General features: G+C 46.6%; 1 protein-coding gene across 5 annotated transcripts in view; it reads left to right on the top strand.

Moving 5' to 3' along the window:
- LARGE1 (LARGE xylosyl- and glucuronyltransferase 1) overlaps positions 1–19,877 on the top strand; it is a 645,964-nt gene that overhangs the window by 483,511 nt on the left and 142,576 nt on the right. For all 5 annotated transcript variants that reach the window (XM_033232744.1, XM_033232741.1, XM_033232742.1 and 2 more), the window contains one exon: positions 15,461–15,565. In XM_033232744.1, coding sequence (XP_033088635.1) covers positions 15,461–15,565 — 105 coding nt within the window. The remainder of the gene's footprint in view (positions 1–15,460; positions 15,566–19,877) is intronic.

Here is a 19,877-nt window from a genome sequence, read left to right as displayed (position 1 = left end):
CCCCACGCCCAGCAGCACCTCTTCTTCATCCCCAAGACACACACCATAGTAATTCCTTGAATTCACCTTCACCGCCTCTTTGGCAGAGCCAGATTGGCTCCTAACACAAGCCACAGTGTTGTCTTTTCAACGATTCTGTTCAGCAAACAAGAAGAGAGTGCTAGGAGGCCGTGCGTTGGGACACGCTGGGGTTACCGGAGCTGCAGAGCCCGCCATGCCCCTTCCTTCCAGGCTCAAGCCCTTACGTAGATCCCAGGGGAGACAAGCACTCTCGCCTCCCGGCTCCAGGTTTGGCCTTCAGCCCCTGCGTGTCACCCGCACACAAGCCCCTCAGAAGATGTTGCTGACCATGATTCATGTCTCCAGCCGTTACCTCTGCCCTCACCTCCGGGCTTGTGTATCCATCATGGAATATCTCTAAAGCAAAGAATGAAAAGTAAACGTTTGATTTCCACCCCCTCAAATCATTCCTCATCCTACTCCACATAGCAGCAAGGATGTTCTCTTCAAAACACAATTCTGGGCCGGTTGCGGTGGCTTCTGCCTTATAATCCCAGCACCTTGGGAGGCCAAGATGGGTGGATCACCTGAGGTCAGGAGTTCCAGACCAGCCTGACCAACATGGTGAAACCCCATCGCTACTAAAAATACAAAAAGTAGCCGAGTGCAGTGTTGCGCGCCTGTAGTTCTAACTACTTGGGAGGCTGAGGCAGGAGAATCGCTTGAGTCTGGGAGGCGGAGGTTGCAGCAAGCCAAGATGGTGCCACCGTACTCCAGCCTGGGCGACAGAGCAAGACTCCGTCTCAAAAACACAAACCAACAAACAAAACCCACAATTCTAACCACATCAGCACCTACTCTCAACACTGCCGTGTCACTCAACTCCAAGGGACACTGTTCATGTTGCCTCTGTGCAGACAGTGCCCGGGTGTCATACAACAGGATGGTCCTGCCCGCCTGCCCCCTTCAGTGGTTCGCCCTGCTTGTCCTTCATGGAGAAACCCACTTACTCTGGCCGTGACCACAAGGCCCCCAAACCAGCCCTCCTGACTTCAGCCTCTTCTCCCTCACCATCTCCTCCTTGGTCTATTCGTCTCAGCCACATTGACCTTGAGTCCCTGCAGAAGTGTTTTTTCCCTCCCGACACAAAGCGATGATCAGAGTCTGTGCAGACACCCACTAAGTGTCCTGCAATTCAATTCAATTCAATTCTGACGCTGACTACCCAAAATGAGTGTCAGGCTGCAAGGACTTAAAAGCTCCGTCCCACAAAACCACCATCACCTCAGACGCCAGCCACACAGAGTGGGTCCTCAGGCTGCAAAGTCAGAGCTTCCCACAGCACCCACCTCAGGTTCCATAATTTCTTAGAAGGATATACAGCTTTAGGAAAGTTATTTTACTTTCTGTTGCAGGTTTGTTGTAAAGGAGACAGCCCAGGAACGGCCATATGGAAGAGATGTGAGCTATGGGGGCAGGGCGTAGAGCCCCCATACATTTTCCAGACACGCTACCCTCCCAGACCTGGACGTGTTTCCCTGCCCACTAGCTCTCTGAGCCCTATCATTTAGGGGTTTTAATGTTGGTTTAATTACATAGGCATGATTGACTAAGTCAGTAATGATTGGTGATTAAGTCAATCTCCAGCCACTGCCCCCTTCCGTCAGGTTGAGGGTGGAGTTCAAAGTTCCAACCCTCTAATTCTGCCCTGTTATTTCTGTCAGCCAGCCCCCATTCTGAAGCTCTCTAGGGGCCTAGTCAGAGTGGCCCCCTTAGGGCTGGGCGTGTGGCTCATGCCTGTAATCCTAGCACTTTGAGAGGCTGAAGCAGGTGGATCACCTGAGGCCAGGAGTTCAAGACCAGCCTGGCCAATACGGTGAAACTCCATCTCTATTAAAAATACAAAAGGTAGCCAGGCATGGTGGCGGGTGCCTGTAATCCAAGCTACTCGGGAGGCTGAGACAGGAGAATTGCTTGAACCTGGGAGGTGGAGGTTACAGTGAGCCAAGATCCTGCCATTGCGCTCCAACCTGGGCAACAAGAGTGAAACTCGGTCTAAAAAAAAAAATAAAGAGTGGCCCCCTTAGAACAAAAGGTGTTGCCCCTGTCACCCAGGAAACTCCAAGGGGTTTAAGAGCTCTGTCTCAGCCATCTAGCCTGGGCGACAGAGCAAGACAATGTCTCATCGTCTCAAAAAAATAAAAATAATATAAAATAAACTGGTAGCTCCACTGAGGGAAGGGACCGCCTCCGCCCTGCGTGGTGCTAGACTCTGACTCTGATTTAGATGCAGTAAGTATTTGTTGAATAGATGAATAACTTATCTCATGATGTTGGCAGAGACCTTTGAAATATGCCTTTCATGAACCTTATACCGAATGGTTTCAAGCCAGCACACCTTTATCCTTTTATTAAGCCCTGGCTTGAATTTCATCCACATTCTTCCTCAATCAACAAGAATTACTACATCTTTAGAATCTACCCAAGGATCAGGCTTAAGAATATAAAGAGATTTTCTGCTTACGTTTCCTGACCACTTCACCGTGCAAGGAGGGCCTCTCTCATCAGTGGTTTCACCTCTCAGATTCTGTTTCAGAGAATAACATGTGTGTAAAGTCCAGCCTCTTGGAAAAGTAAAATAGCCGTGAGTAATAAGGTAATTTTTGAAATACTCTAAGGAGGACCGGGCACGATGGCTCATGCCTGTAATCCTAGCACTTTGGGTGGCTGAGGTGGGCAGATCACCTGAGGTCAGGGGTTTGTGACCAGCCTGGCCAACATGGTGAAACCTCATCTCTATTAAAAAATACAAAAATTAGCTGGGCGTGGTGGTGCATGCCTGTAACCCCAGCCACTCGGGAGGTTGAGGCAGGAGAATTGCTTCAACCCAGGAAGTGGAGTTGAAGTGAGCCGAGATCGTGCCACTGCACTCCAGCCTGGGTGACAGAGCGAGACTCCATCTCAAAAAAGATAAAAGGAATACTACAGGGGGAAAAAAATTAAACGATAACTACTTAAAACTCAGAAATTTTCGGTGATAGTGATAATACTTAATCAAAATTGGACAGTTATTTTACAATTTAACAATTCGTTTTACAGTCAAAACAATGTTATGATAGCAATAGGGGTGAGTTTTACTATTATTCACTGTTCAAAAAGTAAAAATTAAAGTTCGGAAATTGAGTCATTTGACCCAGGTGGCACAGTTAATAATTGAAAAAGCCAGAACTTAAATGTTGGCCTTATCCTGTAGGTATACAAGTGCTTATTCTACAACCCCTCTTTGCAGCATTCTGGAGAAATTAACAAACAATTTCTCCTAGACACTAATAATAGTAAGTCAAAGAAATGTCTGTGAGTGAACTATCTAAAAGATGCCAACAAATTCTGTTTTTTAAAAAAGACAAATCCAAAATTTCCATGGATGGAGGTTGTAGCTGGGCTGAGGCCGGCTCTGCCACCGCGTGGAGGCCTCATCTGAGAGGTGGTGGCAGCCATGCGTCCTGGGAGTCCGTGGGATAAAAGCAGCCTTGGAAGAGAGTCCAGCAGCTCTGTGTTCCTTTTTTAGTTTTTCCCATTTCCAAAGACCAAAGATCACGGAAGGAAGAAAAGAAAAATCATTATTTCAGATGGAACTGAAGTTTTAACCTGTAAATTCAGTTAATGTGCGCCTGTTGGGGATGTCTTGGGGGTTGGGGAGGGTGGACTTGTTCTTGGATCTTGGCAGAAGGAATCATTATCTGGACCTTTATTGGATTGGATACATTTTTCTGGGTCTTGGGCCTTCCTTCTCTATGCTCCCGAGGTGCCCTGGCTAGGATGTCCTCTCTGCTCAGTGTACTGGGATTAACGCCAAAGGAAATTAAACTCAGAGCATCCCAGTGGGCACCAGAGGGTTCTGCAGAGGGGCCTGGGCTCCTGCCTGCAACCCCAGGTGGCAGTGCAGACAGGAACAGGTGGGCTGGGCACATACACTTCGACCACCCTTTCTCCCCTTCCTTTCTGTGCCCTTTAGAGTCTACCCCATGGTGGTGCCCGCTGTAGCCGTTGCCTTGGGGAGAGAAATGCTTTGCATCCTAACCATGAGTGTAGGTGTGAAAACGTGGGCTTTTGTAACTGAGAGGTGGGAATGCAATCCCCTGCTCTGAGATTTCTTGACCTTGACATGTGACTTTAACTCTCTACACCTCAGTTTCCCTCTGAAAGGTAGAAATAAGTACACTGCCCACCTCGTGGTGTCATTGTACCTCTTTGATGATGCATAGAAAGCAATCAGTGGCCGGGCGCGGTGCCTCGCGCCTGTAATCCCAGCACTTTGGGAGGCCGAGGCAGGCGGATCACGAGGTCAGGAGATCGAGACCATCCTGGCTAACATGGTGAAACCCTGTCTCTACTAAAAAATACAAAAAATTAACCAGGCATGGTGGTGGGCGCCTGTAGTCTCAGCTACTTGGGAGGCTGAGGCAGGAGAATGGCGTGAACCCGGGAGGCGGAGCTTGCAGTGAGCAGAGATCACGCCACTGCACTCCAGCCTGGGTGGCAGAGTGAGACTCCATCTCAAAAAAAAAGAAAAAGAAAGCAATCACTATCCCAGTGCCTAGACCAAGTACTAACTAGAGGGAGCAGCACTGAGAAAAACTGACTCTGCTCATAGGGCAGCTGTCCATACGCACATGGACAGCACAAGTAAAAGAAAAACAAGCATGGGGATGTTCTTGATGAGGATGTTGAGAAAACTCATCATTAGCATAGCATAAAGAGAGCTCCCCATCAGGTTGGAAGGGAGCTTTGAGGTCTTCAAATCTAGTCTTCTGCTCGATGCAGAAATCCCCCTTCCCACAGCATGCCTGGTAGGTGACCACCCCCTTTCAGAGGTCCCCAAACCTACCCTGTATCAGAATTAATGGGGGCTATTGTTGAAAAAGAAATTCCCAGGGCTCAGCCTGGGAGTAGCTGCATCCGTGAGATTTGAGGCAGAGCCTGGCAAGTGGTAGCTGGACCGTTCGAGAAGCTCTTTGTAAAGATAAAATTCAGAAGGGCCGAGAGCATGCCTGTTTTCTTCCCTGCTGTGTGTGTAGCAGTTAGCACAGATCCTGGTGCAGAGTTGGAACTCCATAAATACCTGCTGGATGAGAGCTGAATCACGCAGCCTCTTCCAGAACCATTCCGGTGATGGGAAGCTTCTCCCTAGAAAGGCAGCTCATTTCTCTTTTGATTAACTGATGACTAGTTATGGTCTTGCTTATAATAAGCAAAATCTTTCTTCCTCTCATCTTCACTCATTCAGCCTAACTCTTCTTTCAAGAGTGACACAGATTCTATTTCGTCTGAGAAGGGATTATCCCTGAGCCATAGTTCAGTAAGGGTAGAGTATTTTTTTCCAAGTGAAATGAGGGCTGAGTGATGAATAAACTGACGTAGAGGTGCTTCATCAAGTAACTGAAACCCAAGGAATCAAACTGAGTGGCAATGGGTTGGAGTACATAGATTCCATCTGAAGGACATGCAATATAAACCTGGGCTCCCCAAACCTGATTTAAGAGTCCCAGTGAAGCCCTATGAAATAGATACCATTTTACACATGAGAAAAATAAAGAACTGAGAGTTTACTCACTATTACCTATGAGCTGGGTGTGGTGGCACATGCCAGCACTATGGGAAGCTGAGGTGGGAGGATCATCTGAGGCCAAGAGTTCAAGACCAGCCTGGGCAACGTAGCAAGACCCCCATGTCTACAAAAAAAAAAAAATTAAAGTTTGCTGGATGTGGTAGCACATACCTGTAGTCCTGTAGCTGCTCAGGAGGCTGGGGCGGGAGGATAGCTTGAGCCCAGGAGTTCAAGGCTGCAGTGAGCCGTGATCGTACCACTGCATTCCAGCCTGGGTGACATAGTGAGACCCTGTCTCTTTATTAGAGAGAGAGAGAGAATTACCTATTAAATATAGAAGAGCTAGAACTTAAACCAGGTGGAAAATTATATTCAAGTTCAAAGAGGCTGGCTGCGGTGGCTCACGTCTGTAATCCTAGCACTCTGGGAGGCTGAGGCGGGCGGATCACCTGAGGTCAGGAGTTCGAGACTAGCCTGGCCAACATGATGAAATCTTGTCTCTACTAAAAATACGAAAATTAGCCGGGCGTGGTGGCAAGTGCCTGTAATCCCAGCTACTCGGGAGGCTGAGGCAGGAGAATCTCTTGAACCAGGAAGTAGAGGTTGCAGTGAGCCGAGATTGCACCATTGCACTCCAGCCTGGGCGACAAGAGCAAAACTCCCTCTCAAAAAAAAAAAAAAAAAAAAAAAATTCAAAGAAAGAAGAAGCAGCCGAGTTTGAGACGCGTAGAAAATAAGAGCTTCAAGCCAGAGTTTTGGCTCCTGGCTCTTCCATTGACTGTGTGTTTCTATACACAGCTCTCGCCCTTGGCGGCCTTCATGTGCAGTAGTAGGTGATTCCAGAGAAGTCATTAAGACCATCACAGCTCATCTGACTGTCTGTGATCCTAGGGTGCTTTGAGCTGGAGCCGAACTGCAAAGTAGGAGCTATGAAACACGCAGGTTCAAAAATTCTCCTTTTCAATCTATTCAGGGTTGTTTAAATATCGTTCTGTGTGCATCTTCTCAGAAAATGTTTTCTTCTTCTACACTGACTAGCCAGGAACACCTGGGGCTGGATAGCAGCTCTTTCAAGATGTTTAGTAAATGGTAATATGATACTATATGTTTTCCTATTTATAGACATCCTGCACTCAGACACACATTGAATGGTACTATTAAAGGCTTTTCTATTTTAAAATAGCTTATTAGAATGAATATGAAGTTGGGATAGCACTATTAGGTTCTCTGCTGATAGTCAGGGCAGCCTCTGGTTTTAATATTTTAATATTCACCTAGTGGTATAAGCACTGCTGGTTTGATAGGCAGCAGTGATTGGCAGACTTCCTCTGTGTGCCCAGGAGCTTTTCTGGGGGTGGGAAAAAGGAGGCAGCACTGAAAGCATCCTGCAGATCACAGCTTGAGCCTGGTGTTTACCTGGAGAAGTTAACTAGTACGCACCTACTTCCACTCCATTCAGATAGAACTTACCAATTCCAAATGGGCTAGGATGGTGGGTTGTGGATAATGTTTATTTTTTGTTCATTCTCCCATTCATTCATTCATCCATTCATCCACACACCCACAGTATAATGGACCCCTAGGGCACTGAAGCTTTTTAATCAAGGAAGCAAAATCATCAAATTTGTGCTTTCAGAACATTTCTATGGCTAGGTAGGCAGAATGGAATGGCACAGGGCTACCCTGAGGAAAAGGTGATGAGGTACAAATTTGCTAATCCAGGAGAGAGAGAGAGGAGGAGGGCATGGTAGAGCAAGGGAAGGGATGAATTTGAGAAATACTCCATAGATAAAAACTGTGGGATGTGGCCGTGGCGAGGACGTGAGGAACAAGGAGCAAGAGCGTTCAAGGTTGATTGAAAGACTTCTAGCTTTGGTGACAAGTTTGATCTTGATGCTGCCAACTAAGAAAACAGGTAGGGGTCACACCTTTTTTGTAGGAGGAGGAGATTGTGGAGTTAGTTTTGGTCAGCCTGCATTGAAAGTCATTGTGGAACAGCCAAATCACCTAAGAAGATGGTGGGCTGATACATAGATTGAAGAGTAGGGCGCTTTGGAAAGAAGTCTGAGCTGAACACGGAGATTGGTGATCATCTTCCAGTCAATGGTATCTGAAGCCACCGGCGTAGATCCCATCATCTGTGGATAAAATAGAGAGCAACAAAAGGGAGCCAAGAAGGGGAGTTGGGGAGCACCAGCATGTTAAGGGAGGCGGAGAGAGGGAAGCCCCATGGAGGAGGTAGTGGAAGGATGTTCGGAGGGAGTACATCAGCCAAGGGACTGATGTCACAGACGCTAAAGGCTTCAGAAAGGTGGAGTGGGGTGAAATCCAGAGACAGCAGGGATGGGGTGAGGGGTAATGTAGCCAAATTTTGCGGAGTCCAGTCTGTGCAGCTAATGTCAGCACTTGGGTAGAAAAACCTAGACACTGTGAACACTGTTCATCCCAAAAGGGAGGAAGAGAAGTGCCTTTAGTTGAGCATCTACCATGAGCCAGCACGTTGCATATATCGTCCTTTTTTTTTGAGATGGAGTCTCACTCTGTTCCCTAGGCTGGAGTGCAGTGGCACAATCTCGGCTAACTGCAGCCTCCGCCTCCCAAGTTCAAGTGCTTCTCATGCCTCAGCCTCCCAAGTAGCTGGGATTACAGGTGCATGTCACCACACCCAGCTAATTTTTTTGCATTTTTAGTAGAGGCAGGATTTCACTATGTTGGCCAGGCTGGTCTTGAACTCCTGACCTCAAGTGGTCTGCCCACCTTGGCCTCCCAAAGTGCTGGGATTACAGGCGTGAGCCACTGCACCCAGCCTTATATCATCTTAATTTGATCTGAATATCCATTCTTGGAGGTCAGAGATAGATTTTATACTTAACCTTTTATGATAAGGAAATGGAGGCCCAGAGAAGCTATACCTTGGTCAAATCATACACAAGTGGGGCTAGAACCCTATTTTGCCAAGTTTTAAAATCCTTTGTCTTCCTAATTTATCATGCTGCCTTTTTTATACCCAATGGACGAATGCTCAGCTCAACCTTTTCATGCCAGATGCACCGTGTGGAAGAATTGTGGTTCTCTGCTCCTTGGTTCTCACCTCCTGAGCAGCAGGAGCCGGGCCTTGAGCCAAAAGCTGCAGAAGGGAGAAGAGAGGGGAGTTCCCTGCCTAGAGCCATCCGTCCGCTGGCTGGTGACACCAACACCAGGGTCTCAGCAGAACAGCAAGCTTGTTCGCTCTTGTCTGGCTGTTAGTGGTGATGTATGAATAAGCAAAGAAGACAGCTTCATTTTCATAAGTTAACTTGTGCCTAGAGTAAGGAAGATGGAGAACAGCACACTTAATCGTAACCACAGGCCCAGCATGGAAAACAATGACAAAGCCTTTTCCGTGAGTCACAGTGTTTTATTACAATAACTCCTAAGAAGACGAGACAGGCGGTGCAGCATGCTGAGCGAGCCAGCACCCTGTGGCCACCTGTGTCATCTTCCCCCAAGGAATCCCCTGGGATTTTACCTCTTCACACAATGGCAAGCCGAAGATGTTTGCGTCATCAAGATTACAGCTTTAGACTTGGGCCTCTGGAGACCAGGATTTAGATGCCACCTGGTTGATGGGCTGAATTGCCGGAGCTGTCACAGATCACCTGTATCATCCATGCTGTCACCTGGTAGCAGAGGGGACTTCTCTCCTGGAAGGGTGTTACCCGACAGAACCCTTATCGGAAAAGCTTTTAGGGAGGCCTGGCTGCAGTGCTGGAAGGGATGTGATAGGTGACTCAGTGCGGAGCTTGCCAAGCAGGTATCACCCACTTACCCCCACAGAATCAATTACTCCCTACTCATTATTCCCCCAACTTCTCCGTGTTTCTGTCATTGCTAATATCATGCTGTTTCAGAATTGTTTATCTGTCTCCTCTTGTAGCTGCCCCCAGGGCAAGAACTATGTTTTATTTGTCTTTAGTATTTTGTGTGGTGTCTGACACAAATCAAACCCTCAATCGATACTAAGCTGAACTACTGTCTCAGCAAACTAAGGGCCATGTCAGCTAAGGACAGGAGGAGATGGCTGAGCTGGAGGTCCAGGCAGATGGAGCAGGGTGTAGGGACAGCGAGTTCTGGGTGCTTCCAGAGGAGCAAATGCCTACTGAATGCTTTACTGTTTTCTCGACGCTTTTAGTGGTAATGTTTGAATAAGCACAAAACACAGTGTCATTTTCACAAATTAACTTGTGCTTAGAGGAAAAAAAATTGAATTCAGTGAGGTATGTACTTACTATCTCTATTTTACAAATGAATGAAGAAGCAAGCACAGAGAGGCTAAGTACCTTGTCCAGGGTCACACAGCTAGTAAGCGGAGGAGCCAGGATTTGAGCCCAGGCATCTGGCCCTGGTGTTCATTTTCTTCGCCTCTTTACTGTACTCAAGAAGTATGGCACTGGAGAGTACCAGTGAATTTTGCTGGTTTATGAGGTGAATGTAGACACACATGAGTTTATTATGTGCCAGTCACCCTACAGGTTCACCCTTGACTAAAGCAGGGACAGAGCTTCCAAACTCCAATCAGTAATTCTCAAACTTGAATGTGCATCTGAATTACCTGGGGAGTTGGTTTATTTCAATTGAGATTACTAGACCCCATGGCCAGAATTCTTATGCAGAAATATTGTGGAGTGAGGGAATTAATATGGGATATTGCTTCCCCATATGCACCATCCCCACCCCTGCCAATATTGAACCAACTTAGAGATAAAGGAGAGAGAGCCAGATGTCACCTTATTTTAGTGATAAAGGTGAAATTGGAGGACTCAACTTTAGAGCCCTTTAATATCTACAATGGCTATTCCTAGCTCCAAAACCCAAAATTGGAATTGGGTCAGCTATCCCAAGAAGTATTAGGCAACCACAGCCTCATTGAGAGGAGGTCTGCTCTATGCAACTTAACAGCATGAAAGAACAGATTCAACGCAGGCTATCTGTCAGCAGGCATGCTGGCTCCTGGAAGAAGGGACAGAGGAAAAGGCTAGACCACATCAACTTGGTTCCCTCTGAAACTCACCTTTCTTTTCCCCATGGATGTGGAAGGAGTTATCTGTCTCCAGTCAGATAACTGTCACTAGTCAGTTAATTCCTTCCACACCCATGGGGGAGAGAAAAGGTTGGCTCAAGATGCAAGGAAATCCCTCCTTCTAGAAACCAGAGAAGTGGGGGAAAGCAGCCTCCCACTAATAACTAACTCCTAGGTTGAGTGAAGCCCAGGAGCCTGTGCTTTTAGCAAGAACCTCAGGTGTTTCTGAAACAGATAGTCCTCAGACCATACTTAGAGAAGCAGAGTTCTAGAATGGTCTAATTGTTTTGCTGGATGACCTCCAAAGAAAACCTCATGGATAAGCTTTCCGTCTGTCAGGGGCTTACTGGTTGGATAGACAATGACATTTTAAAACAGCTATCCTATGTATAGTGCTTAGAGTTCCAGCTTCTGTTCTAAGTATTTAACATACATGAAGTCATTTTAGCATGTGAAATCACAGCACCTGTAAGAGTTTTAGATAGCAAGGCAGAGATAGGTTAAGTGATTTTTTTCACGGCTACGCAGCTAGAAGGTGGCAGGGCTAGGAACTGGAACCAGGCGGCCTGAGTTCAGTCCACACTGTTTTTTTTTTTTTTTTTGAGACAGAGTCTCGCTCTGTCGCCCAGGCTGGAGTGCAGTAGCCGGATCTCAGCTCACTGCAAGCTCTACCTCCCAGGTTTATGCCATTCTCCTGCCTCAGCCTCCTAACTAGCTGGGACTACAGGTGCCCGCCACCACGCCCAGCTAGTTTTTTGTTGGTTTTTTTTTTTTTTTTGTATTTTTTAGTAGAGACGGGGTTTCACCGTGTTAGCCAGGATAGTTTCAATCTCCGGACCTCGTGATCCGCCCGTCTCGGCGTCCCAAAGTGCTGGGATTACAGGCGTGAGCCACCATGGCCGGCCCAGTCCACACTCTTTATCTCCAACTATATTGATGTTCACGGTTCCCTCTTCACATAGAAGCAGGGAAAGCACAGCCTGAAAGCAAAACTCAACACCGTTGACAGGCTAAGCAAAATCACTTACCCTTACTACTGTTTTGATCATTGATATGGCAGCTAATGAATTTCTTTTAAAAAGCAAAATGAAGTCTCAGTAGCTGTTGATTATTCTGTTTTTTTTCTCATCAATGGATATTAAAGTTCTAACTATCATGTTGCTAATGAAGGATTTTTTTTTTAAGAGGATTGGCATACGTGAAAGGGTTATGTGGTACTATCAAAAGCAATGCAGCCCAGGTGCAAATTGAGAGAAGAGCAATTTGGATATTATTCTTTGGGATAACATGACTTTAGGTTAACCATGAAAATCATTCCTTCTCTGGGAATTAAGACCTTGAGTTTAAGCCTTATGTAGAGCAACCCAAGTGGGTGCTGCCTCCCCATCTTTGCAGTTTTACATACAGGGGAGGTGGGTACCTGAGTTCCCAGAGCTGGGTGGAAGGTCTGTTAATGTAGGTGACTGCAGAGAAAGTGAAATGATTTGTGGGGACACTAACACACACCCGATCAGGAAAGATTTACCCACCAGATGTCATTTATTTAGCAGGCATTTATTAAGCACCTACTGTGTGTTCAGTACTACAGCTTGTAGTATCTTGCCCTTGGAATAATGCAGGAAGTGGATATTTACAAATGAGGTGTGCATGTGCCTGAATATTACCAACTTTATCCTTTATAGGGTGTAAGTCAGCTGATGGCAAAAATACCAGTAGGGGCCAGGCATGGTGGCTCATGCCTGTAATCCCGGCACTTTGGGAGGCTGAGGCAGATGGATGACCTCAGGTCAGGAGTTCGAGATCAGCCGAGCCAGCATGGTGAAACCCTGTCTCTGCTAAAAATACAAAAATTAGCCAGACATGGTGGAGGGCGCCTGTAATCCCACCTACTCAGGAGGCTGAGGCAGGAGAATTGCTAGAACCTGGGAGGCAGAGGTTGCAGTGAGCCGAGATGGCACCATTTGCACTCCAGCCTGGGCAACAGAGTGAGACTCCATCTCAAAAACAAAACAAAATAAAACAGCAGGAAGTACTAAATAGTGATGTCTTCCATCTAATACGGGAATGAAGATAAAGTAATAGTTCAGAGTTGGGCTTATTCATATTAGGCTTCATGCTGGAGATGGGCCTTGAAAGGATTGTGGGTGGGGATTGGCATGGGGGCAAGGGCAATGCCTGCCAAGGGAGACCTATATGAGCAAGGTAGAAATTAGACCACAAGAGGCCGGGCGCGGTGGCTCACGCCTGTAATCCCAGCCTTTTGGGAGGCCGAGGCAGGCAGATCACGAGGTCAGGAGATTGAGACCATCCTGGTTAACATGGTGAAACCCCATCTCTACTAAAAATACAAAAAATTAGTTGGGCGTGGTGGCGGGCACCTGTAGTCCCAACTACTCAGGAGGCTGAGGCAGGAGAATGGTGTGAACCCGGGAGGCAGAGCTTGCAGTAAGCCAAGATCGCGCCACTGCACTCCAGCCTGGGCGACAGAGTGAGACTCCATCTCAAAAAGAAAAGAAAAGAAATTAGACCACAGGCAACAAAACTATATATTTTTGTTTGGCAGGAATAAAGTATAGCTCATAGAGTATTTGTCTGAAGAAGTAAACAGGCAAAATAAAATGTATGAGATGCCACAGTATAAAATTTGGACTTTCAGATATCTGAAGATGACTTTACCTGAAATTTAGATGGACACCCTAAATTCAATAAAAGATCATTCCCAGGTTGGGCACAGTGGTTCACACCTGTAATCCCAGCACTTTGGGAGGCCGAGGCGGGCGGATCACAAGGTCGGGAGATCGAGACCATCGTGGCCAACGTGGCGAAACCCGGCCTCTACTAAAATACAAAAAATCAGCCGGGTATGGTGGTGCGTGCCTGTAGTCTCAGCTACTTGGGAGGCTGAGGTGGGGGAATTACTTGAAGCCAGGAGGCGGAGGTTGCGGTGAGCCCAGATTGTGCCACTGCACTCCAACCTGGCAACAGAGACTATGTCTCAAAAAAAAAAAAAACCCTTGGGATACCCACCTGGGGCCTTAGTAATTATGTATCACCCCTCTCCCCCAACAATGACACTTCCCCTTTGCATCCCATCCTCATTGTGAGGTTATTAAATGAGGTCTCTAGCTGGGGCATAGCATCAGGACAGGACACACAGCTTTCCCAACTAAGGGCACCATGCCTTTCAGATCTAATTGTTCTGCACAAATGTCCTAAGGTTGTTGCACGTGGAATTGATTGACTCATGTACTCCCTGAATTGGTGACATGTTTTTCTGAGGAATTCTACAAGTTTTAGATGTAATCATATACAATGACAAAGTGGGTGGTAGTATTTTCCCCATGCCTCTAATTTATGTATTTGTGCCCGAGGTGGTGATTTAGATAGGAGCTTAATAAAATTGATCCAATAAACTACCCCAAACCCACACACCATCGTTTCCGGGAGCTGTCATCATACGAAGGAGATTCTATATCACCCAGCGTGGTGTTCCAAAACAACGCCTGTGTTTTCTTAAGTGCAGCTGGGCTTTCATGTGGTCAGAAAGGTCTTTATTTCTCAGACTGGCCAACAATATAACAGCGTAAATTCAAAAGGTATTGGTTAGCTGTGGAAGAGAGTCATTGTTAGTTGCGTGACTTTTGCAAGTTATTTAAACTCTCAAAACCTCAATTTCCCTTTCTACAAAATGTGGATTGATAATTCCTACTTCAAATACTTGTTTTTGTAAGGATAAGCAATAATGTATCGAGACAGTAGGAGGAAACTTTGTTTCAAACAAATGTAGATGTCTGTCCTAGCTCCACCTTTAGCTGTGCACATCACTGGTCCCTTGTGAGCCTTTTTCCTAGGCTGTGACATGGTATTGGTTATAAATGCAAGAGAAGACCTTCTGTGTGATGGAGTTGTCTAAAGGAGCCAGGTGGATCTGATGTGGAGGCCCAGAGACGTGTACGCCCTAAGAGAATGACTACAAGGCTAACTTGCCTAAGTTGCTAAGATGCAGCAGAGACTGAGGCCAACATCAACGCCAGCTCTGGGGACAGAGGAGCAGTTGTTATTTAGACAACACTCTTGCATTGATATGATATTGACATGATGCTTGTTGACACAAGATAAATATATTTGAGAGGAAGCAGTGAGGGTGAGAACAAAAACCCTGTAAGAAGGTGGACAAAGAGTGGCTCTTCTCTTTGGGCTCTTGTGTCAGCAAACAAGGGTAATCCCTCCTCCCTGATGTGAGAAACGGATCTCAGTCCTTGCCCAGAAAACCAGTATATGAATGTACAGCGGGAAATGCCAGAATGGGAATGCTTGAGAATAACCACAAGAGCAGGTTCATTTGAGTAGTTTATTTTCGGTTAGGGAGGCGAGTGGTATTAGGGTTAAAACTGTGGTGAATAAATATGTGTTCCATGAGTTAGGAAGTAAATGTGTGTCAATAAATATGTGCTCCATGAGTTAGGAAAGAAATGCATGCTTGAATGAATGCATGGTTTGGGATTCTAGCTTTATCAGATTCACTAGGTGACCTGGGACAAATCAATTAACTGTTCTGGGCCTCCATTTCTTCTCTATAAAATGGAAATAATAAAAATGGCTGCCTAATGGTGAGAATTAAATACGTTATTGCAAGTTAAGCTCTTAGGTGAGAGGCTGGCACTTCATAAAACCTCTCGATAAGTGAATACTATTGTTGTGATGATTTGTCATTACACTGTGTGTTCAGTAGTCACTGATCCAGATGGCTTGGCGTCTCCTTTTAAGATGTTTATATTCTCTGTACTTTACAGGTCAGCAAGTCCTGGGCTTGGTGGAGAACCAGAGTGACTGGTACCTTGGAAACCTGTGGAAAAATCACCGCCCATGGCCAGCCCTTGGAAGGGGCTACAACACAGGTAAATCCTCAGGGTGGTATGGGCAGAGTTGCAAAAGGTGATGTGAGAGCCCAGTGCTCCTTTCTCAGGAGAGGAGGTTGCAAAAGCTCAGGAGGCCACCTGATTGCTTGAATTCAGCAGTGGATGGTATGTGGGCAGTTGGCATTCCAGTTCCTTCTTGGTGCTGTAGCCACAGGTGGAGTAGCTATTGGGCCATGACAGTCTGTGGCGTCTCTCACCAGAAAGCCCCTCTCCTGACCTCTAATCCAAATCCTATTGGATATCTTTATCAGTATGACCTGTAGGTTCCCTGGCTCTGTTAATATGGACCAGAAGGCCGGGCGCGGTGGCTCAAGCCTGTAATCCCAGCACTTTGGGAGGCTGAGACGGGTGGATCACGAGGTCAGGAGATCGAGACCATCCTAGCTAACACAACGAAACCCCGTTTCTACTAAAAAATACAAAAAACTAGCCAGGTGAGGTGGCGGGCGCCTGTAGTCCCAGCTACTCGGGAGGCTGAGGCAGGAGAATGGCGTAAACCCAGGAGGTGGAGCTTGCAGTGAGCGGAGATCCGGCCACTGCACTCCAGCCTGGGCGACAGAGCCAGACTCCGTCTCAAAAAAAAAAAAAAAAAAAAAAAATATGGACCAGAGATCATTTTTCAGTTTCTTAACACAACGGATATGTATTTTTGCCAACATTTCAGTTTCTTAACACAACGGATATGTATTTTTGCCAATCACATTCCACGTCCACTTGAGGTTTTCAGGGATCTAGGTTCACTGTAGGTATTCAGGATTCATCTCCATGCACACTTCCATGTATGTGGTGGGAAAGTAGCAGAAGTCGTATTATCTCTTGAAGTTTTTTGTTTAGAAGTGACACAATTTCATATTTCATTGGCTAAGCATGTTGTGTGGCCATGCCTCCCTTCAAAGAGTGTGGGCAAGGGCAGTCTACCGTGTGCGTGGCGGGAGAAAAGGCAGAAATATTTGCTAATCAGCACTTTTGAGGACCACATGTGCCTGGCAGGAGAAAATGCAGAAATATTTGGTAATCAGCTCTTTTGAGGACTACAGACCTCTAACCATATGTCTAAAATAAAATCCATTATTCTACCTTGTTACTAGCCACAAACTTGCATCTCCTTTTTAGTTTCTTTCTCTGTTATCGTCCCTCATTCATCCATCAACCCTTCTTGTTCACCAGCTATCTCTTCAATGCTTACTGTGTACGAGGCCCTACACTGGGTGCAGCAGACACAGTCCATGACCTCATGGAGTATATAAGCAGTGAAACTAGAGCAGCCTCTTCCTTCTGAGGCTCAATTCCCATCAGTGTCTATCTTTGAAATGCTTCTGGATCCTTCTGCCTCTCTCCTCCATCCTCATTGCCACTGCTGTGGTATCCCATTCTCAAAGGATGCAGACTCCTGATCTTTATCAGACTAGAATGTGGAACTCAGGGAACAGTAGAGTGGGTGAGACCAAGAAGCGCTGGAAGTTGGCATCTGAGACCAGCAAATGAGGTGGGTTGGGACAGGTATCTGGCTCTGGGGACAGTACCACCTAAAAGTGATAGGTGAAGGCTGCCCTGGAGGCTGAGGCCAGTCTGTGGTGGGATCAGCCAAAAAGAGATCAAAACTCTGAGAGCCGATGGTCAGACTCCAGAAAAGTCTAATGCAAACACAGGGCCCCAGAGAACAAAGGAAAAGGGACATGAGTCAAGCTTGCAGAGGTGAGAGTTCACAGATGGGGTCAGAATGGGGGTCAAAGCTGGAGGAGGACAAGGAAAGAAAGTCCAGCATCAGTGTCCAGAGGTGGCAGGCAGCCAGGGAGACCTCTACGGAAGCCCAGCCTGAGACACGGGATAGTCCTTAGCTAACATTTGCTGGAGTATTAGGTATGCCTTGTGCTATGCAATTTTTTTTTCCTGTAATGCCTACCAGGTAACAGAGGTTGCAGTTGAAGAATGTCAACCACCAGCCCTTCACAGACCCCAGAGCCCCACCCTGGAGTCTCCCATGCTGTGTTGGGCATTAACCCTTTAGTTGCTGGATGGTGGGGAAGTCTGAGGGGTTCCTGAGAGGGGCCAGGTTGGGGAAAGGCAGCTGAAGGCATCAGAGCAGTGGTTCTCTTAGCAGGTCAGGAAGTATTTCACTTTTTCAATAATGGGTAAGGCAGTGCCTCTAGATACAATTAGCTGAGTATTAGCCAGGCACCATGTTAGGTGCTTTATGGGTGTCAGTCTCCTTTGATCCTCACACTCGCCCCATGAGGCAGGTGCCGTGCTTATCTCTATTCGACGCCAGAGGAAACTGAAGCTTAGAGCATTGAAGGCTGCAACGCTGAAAAATCAAGGAAGATGTGGTGTTAACTACCAACCTGCCTTGCTTGAACTTTAATGGCTTCAGGATTAAACACTTTTCAACAATGGAGATTCCCGGGCTCTGCCCTTCAGGAGTCTGATTGACTGGTTCTGTGAAGGAGACTGGGATTCTGCCCTACAGGAAGCCTCTAGGATGTTTCCGGGGCAGAAATATCCAAGGTCCTGCTCTGATTAAACATGACACTCCGTTTCCTGTCCCAGCAAGCTGTCCCAGACGCTGTTTTCTCAGAGCCTTGGAGACTGGACCCTCTATGAACCCACAGCACGCCAGGGATGGGGGCTCCACGTGCTTTCCTCTGGCAAGCGACTAGTCACCCCATGTTGATCTTTTGTGCCTGGATTTTCAGACACGTTCCCTCCAAACTTTCATGGAGGTGGAGACACCTCCATGTTTCTGGGTGGGAGAAAGGAAGTCTCAGGAAAACGCTGGTGTATACATTTCGTTTCTCTCTTCCAAAATATATAATAGAAAATGCCACATAGAAATATACTGCAGTGCCTCAGGGATGCTGCATCAAGATCACGGTTACCTGTGTAAGACAAAAGCCGCTGGTCATCAATCCGGGTTTGCAGGGAAAAGAAGAATGTGGCACACTGGGGAATTTATTACGACCAAAATGGCATGTCTCCTCCTGCCCATCCCTATTTGCTATAGAATGTAGCATCAGGAGACACTGGAGCACATAAACCACCTCCAGTTCCCCCTTGATATGCCAAGGCAGTGAGTTACTTCCCTCCTCGCTGGTACTCAAAGGACAGAGCAGAAGGGGGAAAGCCCTGTTGACGTGATGTGTTCATTTAAATAAGCCAGTGACACTGAGTGATTATTATGAAAGCACTTAGGCAACATCAAAATGCATTGACTTAGGCGACATCAAAAGGCATTGGCTTTCACGATGGGGGTGTGTCACTTTAAAACCAAGGATTGCACCACACAGTGAATGAGTCATCCAGACATGTACATTCTCATGGAAACTGAAGACACCACTGGAGAGAACCTGCCACCCTAAATCCCAGCACATCTGAAGCCTCCAAAAAGGATATCTCCAGCAGAGCCTCCTGTCATATGCCTTCAGCTTGATGTTAAGAACCCAAGCAGATCTGGGTTAGAGCTGCAGTACATTTAGTGTTCGTATGCACTTGGCCAAGTCACTTCACTCCTTGAACCTCAGCTGTCTCCGTTTTTAAGATAGGACAAGACTGGGTGCGGTGGCTCACGCCTGTAATCCCAGCACTTTGGGAGGTCATGAGGTGGGTGGATCACGAGGTCAGGAGTTCAAGACCAGCCTGGCCAAGATGGTGAAACCCCATCTCTACTAAAAATACAAAAAGTTAGCTGGGCATGGTGGCGGGTGCCTGTAATCCCAGCTACTCGGGAGGCTGAGGCAGAGAATTGCTTGAACCCAGGAGGCAGAGGTTGCAGTGAGCTAAGATCACGCCACTGCACTCTAACTGGGCGACAGACTGAGACTCTGTCTCAAAAAAAAAAAGACATAACAAACCTAGTATGTGAGGATTAGCAATTAATGTTGTAAGTTGTTTAATGAGCCTAGCCTGATTGAAGGTACAAAATAAGTACTTAGTAAATCTTAGTCTTTCTCCTCTTGCATTTTTCTGCTACTTGCTCTATCAGGAAATGAGATTTACTCACTGGAAAAAGGAGGTTATGTGACTGACTGGGGTTTGCTAAGGTCTCCCAAGCCCTTCGGTTAGAAAGAACGAGTATTTTACTTTCCCCAGGTGTAATCCAGCTACCTAGCAGTTTTTCCTGTATCTCTTTACTATTTGAAAAGGTTAGCTTTTTGTATCACATTAGGAAAAAAAAAAATGACTATTTAGTTCGAATATCAGCTTCCTTGCTGTGTTTTACTTTGAAAATCCCCAGAAAAAGCATACGAGATGTTTGTGTTGGAAGCTCTACCTTCAAGACCTGGCTTTGTTGCTT

The sequence above is a fragment of the Trachypithecus francoisi genome, unplaced genomic scaffold (genome assembly GCF_009764315.1).
Source record: "Trachypithecus francoisi isolate TF-2019V2 unplaced genomic scaffold, Tfra_2.0 Lachesis_group14, whole genome shotgun sequence".
Taxonomy (NCBI): domain Eukaryota; kingdom Metazoa; phylum Chordata; class Mammalia; order Primates; family Cercopithecidae; genus Trachypithecus; species Trachypithecus francoisi.
The sequence above is the reverse complement of the archived record's forward strand: the minus strand, read 5'-3'. Positions and strand labels throughout refer to the sequence as shown.